The 10,655-nt window shown below is 39.9% G+C and overlaps 1 protein-coding gene across 1 annotated transcript; it reads right to left on the bottom strand.

Moving 5' to 3' along the window:
- Positions 1–7,483: 7,483 nt before the first annotated feature.
- On the bottom strand, positions 7,484–9,202 carry LOC129353159 (ADP-ribosylation factor-like protein 4C). Its single transcript, XM_055022385.1, is given in 2 exon segments — positions 7,484–8,379; positions 8,382–9,202. Coding segments are annotated over 2 exon segments (828 nt in total). The 5' UTR covers positions 8,848–9,202; the 3' UTR covers positions 7,484–8,017.
- Between the last annotated feature and the right edge of the window lie 1,453 nt (positions 9,203–10,655).

Here is a 10,655-nt window from a genome sequence, read left to right as displayed (position 1 = left end):
AACCCTGGAGCTCAAAGGCCGCGGGAGGAGCCGGACACTCAACCGAATGGGAAGAGCCCCCTGTGCATGACTTTCGTTCTGGGTGCTAACCCTGAAATAGAGCTTTTGTCGTGTCTCAGCTTAAGATTTCTTGAAACACTGGATTTTGACTTTTTTCCAGCTTCAAACGACCAGAACTACTACTTCTCAGAATTTCTATGCTGTTTCAAAGATAAAGGCAGAAAATTGAATGTGTTTGTCTACATCCCACTGAACCTCTGAGTGACACCAGAGTAAAGCTAGACTCTGTCAAAGCTAAATGTTCCCAGAGTGCAGAGTTTTAGATGCACTACAAAAGCTTTGAGAAGTGGCAGGAGACAGCAAAATTGTCTCAGAGGCAAAGTCACTATCTTATGAGATTGTTAGTATGGACTTCCTTGTGTGCCTCATAGTTTTGTATGACTTATTATGTGAAATCAACTTTGCAAGCAGGGTCAATGGACACAGCCATTGACAGAGAGACTAATCGAGTCCCTGAAAGAGTTTTTGCTCAAGTACAGAGAAGAGGGCTTTGAGAAGTCACTTGACATTGCAGGCAAGATAGCCATCGAAATATATGCTTGTCCTGAATTCAAAGAGAAATGACTTAGGAAGCAAAATAAGTTACTAGTTTACAATTCTTGCACTGGTCATCATGAAAAGGAACCCACAAGGCACTTCAGGCGCGTGGTTTTCAATGTTATTGTTGAAACACTCCTGTAAGAGCTGTCTGAGATGTTTTCAAACTTTCAATTTGTGTCTGAGAAATTTAAATTCATCACTGAAATGGAGCACATGACTCATTACTATTACTCATCACATTGACTTCAATGTTGGAAATGCTCAACTTAGCATCATGTTTCTCCCCATGGTTTGAGATGCTAGAAGCCTTTATTGGGTGATAAGCTTCATTCTCAGCTTGAGGCAATGTGGCAGTGCTGTTGTGCATTGTTTGGACAACGGTGACAGATACCCACACAAGCAGTCCATACACAGTGAGGGGGAGACAGAATAATAAGAGCATGACCTATATATGACAGACACATGAACAAAGAGCAGCTTATCATCCCTCTGATTCACTGTAACAGCTGAAACAGTGACAGAGAGCTGATCTTCCAGGCCCAGAAGCTTTGAGATTAGTCTCATACACATACCAAGTCTCTGCCCAGATAACAAAAGATAGAAAATTAACATTTCATTCTGGTCGAAAAGGTTGATTTTTAGTTGAGGTCAATGATTAACTATGGATCAGCCATCAAACAAGCATCCAATTCTAGCTAAGTAACCAGTGATTGAATTCTAATTAGTGAAATGCCAAAGTCTGATCAACAACTGATCAATGTTGAATCAATGTATGCTGTTGTTGCACCGCTTGATTCTTTTCTGTATATTTTCTTAATTATCCATAAAAATTATTACTGATTGTTTATTATGTGCTGACACAAAAACATACACAAGTCTCCATAAGGAGCGCAGCTGTCCAGCACCCCCATTTACATGAGTGGTATGTCCCAACCACACAGCCCCTTCACTGTTGGGTTGTTTACAGATTGCAAAAGATGTTAATTCAAAGTTGAACTATGATCAAAAAGGTCGAAATTATGATTAAAGTTCACAATTGATGGTGGATCAAACTTGTGTTCTTACATACACATGATTTCAATTGGTGGCTGATTAACAACGTTTTGCTGAATTCCAACAATCTGAATGGGGTGTGTTGAAGCAGAGGAACATCTAGAAGACGCAAGGCAGAGTACCTTGAGGACCAGGGTTGGAAAAAATTGGTAATCAATTTTGAATTAATGTATGTGCTGCATTCCTCCGTCTCCTCTCCCATTGCACCACCGCCAGCCTGAACTATTGACACAAAGCAGGATGGATCCCTGCTTTCATGTTGATGACAGTAAATTCCGACCCTATCATCCGAATGTCACAGCAGAAATCAAGGCTCATCAGACCAGGCAACGTTTTTAAATCTTCTGTTGTCCCACTTTGGTGAGCCTGTGTGAACTGTAGCCTCAGTTTCCTGTTTTTAGCTGACAGAGTGGCTCCCGGTGTGGTCTCCTGCTGCTGTAGCCCATGTAACACCTCAAGCTTAGATGTGTTGTGTGCTCAGAGATGGTCTTCTGCATATCTCTTGTAATGAGTGGTTATTTGGGTTAATGTTCCTGTTCTATCTGTTGGGAACCAGGGGTTCTTAGGTCCTTCTCCGACTGTCCACTAGATTACACCAGAGGCTGCACCTCCCGCGGGGCGTGTCAGGCTTCAGCACACCTGATATGCATCTCCTATCATCTCTGGGGTTCAAGAGGAGCTGAGTGTTTGCCAGCAATGGTACTAACTTTCTGTTTCTGCATGTGGGCAAGACAATTAGAACCCAACGTGTCACTATCAGCTGAAACCAGTCTGGCCATTCTCTGATCTCTGGCATCAACAAGGCATTTGCATCCACATTCTGCACGCAAATGGATCTTTTCTTTTTTCAGACAATTTTCTGTAAACCCTACAGATGATTAATCATGAAAATCATAGTAGATCAGCAGTTTCTGAAATACTCCGACCAGCCAAGCTGGCACCGACAACCATGCCACGTTCAAAGTAACGTAAATCACCTTTCTTCCTCGTTCTGATGCTCAGTTTGAAGTGCAGCAGATGGTCTTGACCATGTCTAAATGCATTGAGTTGCTCCAGGTGATTGACTGATTGAATATTTGTGTTCATGAGCAGTTGGACATGTGTACCTAATAAAATGGCTGGTGAGTTTATATGTTAAACTTTATTCACATCCAATACTAACCATCAAATGAGAATAAAAAGTCATTTAGAGATAAATCTGATGGGTGCTGACACAGTCTGAGTCCTGCCTGCCGCAGTGCAGATCTATAAATTTAAACAACAGCCTGCAGTTTGTTCTGAAGCTCCTTTGCATGCTCTGATTTCAAAACTGGCTCATTTTTTTCTCCCACACACCAGGTTACACTTAACTTTGAACAATGTAACTTTTGGTTCTCAACTGGGATAATCTGATTTATTTAAATAAATCAGAGAAGTCACTAACATGACCTCTTTGTCACCAATCACAGTCTGCCACAGTGGCGTATCTCGCCCTAAAACTGTATCTCAGGACCCCTGAATAGGATTGCCACCTGTCCAGTAAAATACACAGTCGTCCTATATTTGGTCGTTAAATTGCGTCCCACATTGAACCGATACATAACTGTCTGATAGACACGCCTATAATAAACACATCAACACTAAGTTTAACAAGAATGGCTAAAATAAAGGACAGGAAATATTAAGGTCAGCTACATGGTCGTGGCTGGAGCTGAAGGACCTCTGAACTCTACGGACCAACGCTGAACCTCATGCTTCACGAGTTTCAGCGTTTCAGCGATAGCTCACAGTGCAGCAGCTGTGAGCTATCGTCCTGCATCTTTTTATATCGTCCTCTACCTGATTCCATGTCCGTTGAAGAAAATATGCTTTAAAAAATACAAACATGTGTGAAAAAACGGGCATTATAAGCTGAACAATTTCAGTGGGGATGGAAGTGAAACCAAAGAGTAGAATTCACTCAGGTTCAGATAGCAGTTAACTATCAACCAGTTAGATTTATTACAAAGTAATGGACTGAAACACATGCAACCTTGTCTTAACTCAGTCAGAGTTTACCTCAAAAACATCAACAAAACAAACAAACAAAAAAACAACATTCACTCCAAACGAGTGAAATACTCTCAGTAGGAAGTCTTATAAATTTGAAAATAGACACAAGTTATCTCTCGGAGAATCCATTCATGGTCCTTGGTAAGAAAAAAATAAAAGATGCTGGCCAGCAATAAAAAACAAATATTGTTGATATAGAGCTCTATATTTGTGTGTGTGATGCAAACGAAAAGATGGATGCTCGAGGTGGTTCTGACTGGGATGGAGACCCAGAATGAGATGGCAGTCAGCGTCCACAGACCTGGGAACTTAGCAGCTTCTCTCTCTTCCTCCGCAGGAACAAGAACAGATTCCTAATGAATCAGCCACAATAACAACGAAGCTCTAGCAGGAAAACTTATGAAAACATATATGAGGCATGAATAAGTCAGGTCATATGCAGAAGCTGGGCAGAAACTGGCATGTCTCAGTTCTGCAGCAGCTCTGAAACTTCTAAGCCCGGGAGTTTCCATAGCTACTGCAGTCAGAATGCTGCTGTAAAGTACTGCCGTAAAGTACTGCTGTAAAGTACTGCCGTAAAGTACTGCCGTAACGTAGTGCTGTAAAGTACTGCCGTAACGTACTGCTGTAAAGTACTGCCGTAAAGTACTGCTGTAAAGTACTGCCGTAAAGTACTGCTATAAAGTACTGCCGTACTTCGTTCTTAAAGGGACACAAATTAAAAGCAATAACACACACTACACAAATATAGCTGTTACAGAAACTGTGAACATTGATTGATATAAATATATATATAGAGGGGGCAGACTTGTATCATCAGCACTTCAATTCAAATGGCATTGCAATTTTAATTAGCAATGCAGTACTTAATTTAGAATTATTTTATATTTATGAATGAAAATTGTGTACAGTATTGGATTTATTTATTTGAAGATAATTTTGTAGTTTAGTGCAACATTGTGTATAGGCAAAAAAATATAATAAATAATGGGTTAGTCTGATCCTGGTTCTTATTGCTCTCACTTGAATAAAGTAAAACTAAAGAACAGTGCAGAGTGTTAGTCTGTGTCTGTGAACAGAAAGATGTTTGGTACTGAAACTATGATAGATGTGAACTGAAATAGTAAAACTCGACCCATAATGTTCACTTTTCCATAGATGGACAAACATTCTTATTTTTAAAAAAAAGGCCAAAAGTTGCATAATATTCTGACAGAAATAAGAGTAATGCAGTTTCGAAGTATGAATTTCAAATAAAGTTCTGGCTAATGACGAGTTTTCATGAGTCATTTACCTGAACTTCTACCTTGATAATAAAATGATTTTAGTAAAATCTTCTTTAAATAGTTTAGAGTGGATTTTATTTTATTTTCCAGGGGAGCAGACCACACTAGGACTGTGTCACTCCACATCTGCATGGATCTCATTAATGTTAGCAGATGTTGGCAGGTATGATGTAGTCTTGAGATTCTGTTTCAAACTGAGTACCTACACCTCTGGAAAATATTAAGTTTCTCTAATTTTACTCTTTATAAGTTTATGCTTATAAAGATATGCTTAATGCTTAAAATAAAATAAAATCCACTCTACGGCAGCATTCTGATTGAGTAAAATGAACATTGCTCTTTTATTCTCTTAATTTTGTTTGTGAATGTATGCAAATAAGCAGTTAGATTTATAAAACGCACAAACGAATATCTTCTCCTGGGTCTTAGCCCTTCTGGGGTCTAAGCACCCCTAAAGGTCAAATCCTAGAATCGCGCTGGTCTGCCACATCACAATACACAAAGACAAACTGAATTATCCAAATTCCGGGATTAAAATTGTTTAATATTTAAAAAATACTTCCAATTTTCCCTTCTTGGGACATAACTTTTACATGCTGCTATATTCATACTGTGTGGATTCCTATTGGTTTGTTAGTAACTGAAAAATGTAAAGTAGTACATGATGTCCTCAGTCCATCAATAAGTGGAAAGGGTACTTCATTACTCCAAATAGTATAACAAAAACAAGAGCAGCCTGTGTGGCACCCACAGTGTTCAACTGATACTGTCCATATTTGTGAGGAAACATAAAAAGAGAAATGTCACCTGTGGATGGAAATAAAGGTATCTGAGTCAGTTAATGAAATCCCAATGAGCTGCAGCTTCTTCAGCATTGAAGGGTTAGTCCAGATGTTTATGTGGAATGCAGATAAAACATCTGCATAAAATTGCTTTATAAGAATTTTTTCCACAACAAATTACAATGAACTTAAACAAAAGTGGTGAAATCCTCAAAGAGGGGGAAGTCTAACTACTAACCTGATAAAAAAAAAAATTGCTGTTATATTTTAAAGACCTTGTTTTCAGATTTTTGTAATCCCTAAAATGAACTGAAACTGGCCATACATTGGCAGAATGAGCTGTCCCATATTTTAAAGCTGCAGAATGTAACTTTTAGAAAAACATTTTTATACATATTTGTTGGAACTGTCACTATGTTGTGACAGTATGGTATGAAACAGATAATTTGTGAATTGTCAGGATAACAAATTTTGCATTGCCTCAAAAATTAGTCTGAAAAATAATATATTTTTTGAAGATCATTTTAAACTGATGTAATGGTAATGACATAATAATGCAACCCCATTCTGCCAAAAATAAATACACTTTATTTTCAAAAGAACATTTAACACTGGAAATGGTAAACTCAATAAACAAAACAACCGAAAACAAAAAAAGGACTCTCAGTGTCCATTTAACAAAAATTTACTTGAATAACAACTAAACACAACATCAAATAAAAACTACATTGAACCAAAAGAGTACAGAGATTAAAGTCTGTACAATATTGCCCTTCAATAATCATTAGATAGAGAAGATGGCCATATCAGACTCCTCAATCCTCCCTTACGCTAAGAAAAGGAGGAAGTGAAGGGTCAGTGGAGAGCACCAGAGTTTTTTATCCAGTGTCATCAATGCAAAGAGAAAAGGGCAGAAAGAAACCATAAAGCCGATCAATTAAAATGATGTTGATCATTTTAATTTATCATGCAATTTATTGTTTATCATGACTCATCATAGATCTAGTTCTTTCTGGTCTGGATTGGTGCATTTCTTCACATGGCAACAATAGTTACTCAGTGAGGAGGGGGAGGAGATCAGTTTATTCACAAATGATCTGTTGTCATAAGATAGTGTTACGATATGGTGAGAGTTTTAATAAATATGTATGTTTTCCATAAAAGTTATGTAACTGCACCTTTAAGAGACTTTCTAACTTCTCTCCTAAAATCGCTCACATTAGTTGGCTAAAGTTTGATTGAGGCTGTCTGTTGTATGAATCCGCACAGTTAGCTAATAGTGAGTAAATACATAAAGATCATTTCCTAGAAGTTGGAAAAAAAACAGAGTTGATGCTGAAACACCACAGATAGCCTTTACCAAAACCCAGAGTAACTTTAACTGTGCTTGGCCTTGATTTGGAATATTTCTAAAGAATGTTAAGTTTATGCTATCTTTGTTTTCAAATTTTGTTTTGGTTATATCTATATCAAAAAATCCTATAGTCCTATAACTACAGATAAAAACATTCTTGTCATCTCTAGTTATTTATTTATTGTTTTTGGGAACCTCTAAAATACTGTGTTAGCATTACATCCATTAATAAAAAAAACAGGGGCGTATAATTCTGTGTAAAACTAACACAGTTTTATTGGACATGCTACTAACAAAAAGATGGAGGACAAGGTGGAAAAAACTGACGCAGGTGTATTTTTTGGTTATCAATCTATGTGCCTAGACAACAGTATCAATCCACAACTTTAGCTAAAAACTTTTTACTTTCTTTGAATGTTAAACAGCAAACTTAGCAGGCCTCTAGTGGGAACATGTTGTTGAATCCCACAAATCTAACTATTTCTAGTTTCAGTTGCTCTAAATAGTTACAGATCTGTCTGACTAGCTGTTAGCCTTCCATCCCTCTTACAATTTCCTCACTTTTATCCAACTCTTTGCAATATGAAATCTGTCTGCTAGAGGTGAGATAATATAACAGAATCTAAATTCAAAACATCCAAACTGTTACTTTCAAGATGAAACAGGCCAGCCCGTTTCTCTGACAAAGTTTCTGGATCATAGCTCTTTTGTTTTGGTTTAATGTTCTGTTCTCAACCCTGCAGTTTTCAGCTTTCTGTGTGCAAAAGCATCACTCAGAAGGGCTTAACAGGTTTCATTGGAAACACAGGATGGAAGAAAACAGAAATCAACCCACCTGGGTGCCACAAATGGCAGAACCCAGGATTTGTCACAGTAAGTCAGGTAGAAACCGAGTCCAGCTCCAGCCACTGTTACCGCTGCTTCTTCTTCTGCTTCAGAGACTTCCTCCTCTTCATGATCATCTCATACAGCTTGTCCATGCCCTCGTGAAGCCCCTCTCCTATGATGGCGCACGCGGGTTGAACGTGGTAGGTGGTGGAGGGCGCCAGCTCGTGCAGGGCCAGCTGCTTCTCGATGTCAGCCACTGGCAGGGACTTCGGCAGGTCCTGCTTGTTGGCGATGACCAGCAGAGGTGTGCCCTGGTTCTCCGTGAACTTCGTGACCTTATGCAGCTCGGTCTTGGCCTCCTCCAGCCGGTCCACGTCCACCGAGTCCACCACGTAGATGATGCCGTCTGTGCAGCGGCTGTAGGACTTCCACAGGGGCCGCAGCTCTCCTGTCCCCCCACGTCCCAAAAGTGACAGCTGATGCCCTTCGCTGTGCCGTTACTCAGCCTGATCTTCTCCGTGTTGAAACCGATTGTGGGGACTGTGTTGACGAATTCATTAAATTTCAATCTATAAAGAACTGTGGTCTTACCGGCAGAGTCCAAACCCAGCATGACGATGTGAAGCGACTGGAAGGCAGATATGTTGGAGAAGCTGTTCCCCATTTTGATGCACCCTGCACCCCCTCCCACGCAGGAGGATTGGATCCACCCTCCCCCAAAACTGGAAATGAAGGTTCTGCAGCTCAGACTCGTTAATTCCCGGGTTGAGGTCGTAAAATTCCGCAGGTCGACAAACAGTGAGGGGCTTGATGGGCTGCGCTTGGCTCTTGGGAGCAGCAATGGAAAAGGAAGCGGCGTGCCTCCGCAGGACGCAACGCGCCGTTTATAAGTATTCCCCTCACGCACTTGCATCCATTTGATGACGAGGAAAACTCCACAGTTCAAACACTCCTTACAAATGCCACAGCTTTGAAAGACAATCACAAAATATATCTGTGATTCCCGAGATGTCAGCTAATATTTCCCAGAGGTGATCGTTATTAAGCATGAGGAAATCACACAGATCCAGCGGTCCAATAGCAACACAATTCCCTGCTGCTGCCTCGTCCTTCGTCGGCTCCGAGTCAGATATTCAACCCCTCCTCTCCAGTCGCTGCTGCAGCCGTTCTGATGTGAGGCTGACAGAACATCAGAGACAGTCCTCGATACGCTCCACCCCTGCAGGACAGACACGTGCTGATGAGGCAGCATGCGAGCGCCTCACGAGCCTCCGATTAACCACAGAAGTCCCCAAACGTCTCACGTCTAAGTCATTCCTAGAACCCGACTGAACTGCCCGTGCAGAGGGGGGGGGGGGGGGGGGGTGCTTGATAGCCTGCCCCTTTTATCCTTGATGCCCCCCCCCTTTTTTAAATCATATCTTTATTGTTTCCCAAGAAAGCCCCTCTACATCACAGTGGGCATTTACATCTCCAAATTAACTTTGCAATAAGATATACAAGTAAACCATTGCCTCACAACAGTAACATCAAAGTGTAACTGCCCTTCCCTGAGAGGGATTTTAAAGTGATTACAAAGAGAGAAAGAGTAAAAAATAAATAAATAAATAAAAAACATACAAAAGTAAAAATGATCTACGCAGTATAGCTATCGTTGGAGAATGGATTGGTAAGAACGTCCATCAGGTCTTTAAAGATAAAATCAGGTCTCTTAGGCTGTACATAGTTCATCCAGATCTGCCACCAGTAATCAAATTGTTCAGTCCTGTGACTGAGAGAGGCTGTTATTTTTTCCATTTTATATATATTAAATGTTATATCCATCCAGTCATTTAAAGTAGGTTTCTCGTGTGATAACCATTTTTTTGTAATATTTTTTTTTACTTGTTAACAATGTAGCCATCAAATATTTGTTTCTTTTTGTGGCTTCCAGTGGCGGAGCCAGAGGGGTGGCCGGGGTGGCACTTGCCACCCCCAACAGACCCCTGGCCACCCCTACTGCCACCCCACTGGAAATTGTCATTTTAAAATATAATACTTATGAGATCGGCAAAGATTTGCCAGAAAAACTAATTTCCGACTGTCCCTGAAGGCAGCCCGATGCCCGACGCTGTTCATTTTAAACTGACATGTTGGTTCCTGCTTGATCCAAAACACATCAACGGCTTTAGAGTTACACCATGGAGGAGTTCTGCAGGTATTAACATTTTACGCTCAGCAGTAACCGCTGTTTCCTTCCTAATGAGAGGCGGCTCTTGTCCTACATTTCTAAAAGAAAAATAAATGGTTGTGCCTGGTTTATTATATTAGCCATGCTAGTGCTGATAGATCGTGTTTTAAACAGATTCTTTTAACACATGTTTTAGTGACATGCTGCCCTCTAATGTTTTATATCTCCCAGCTCTTGCTTGAAATGTGTGGTAAGAATATGTGAAAAACCATTAAGTTTTATAATGACTGAAATGTAAGTAGGCTATGTCATGAAAGCTTTGAATTATAACCTAACTAGTTATATTAATTAATTTTAATTAATCTATTTTTAATTTAGTATTTTAGCTAGCTACAGAAAACTAAAAACTATAGTTTAAATAATAGTTAAAATAGTGTCTCTGCCAAACAGTCATGGAGTCTAAATACCAGGCTCTTATTTTGTGTAGAGCCCAAATGAAGAGAGAAGGGAATATCTCCCAGTTCTTCTTAAAGAGGCAAAAACCAGGACCA

This window comes from Poeciliopsis prolifica, unplaced genomic scaffold (assembly GCF_027474105.1).
Source record: "Poeciliopsis prolifica strain line A6 unplaced genomic scaffold, Auburn_PproV2 SCAFFOLD085, whole genome shotgun sequence".
NCBI classification, from domain to species: Eukaryota; Metazoa; Chordata; class Actinopteri; order Cyprinodontiformes; family Poeciliidae; genus Poeciliopsis; species Poeciliopsis prolifica.
This window is presented reverse-complemented; position numbering and strand designations above follow the sequence as displayed.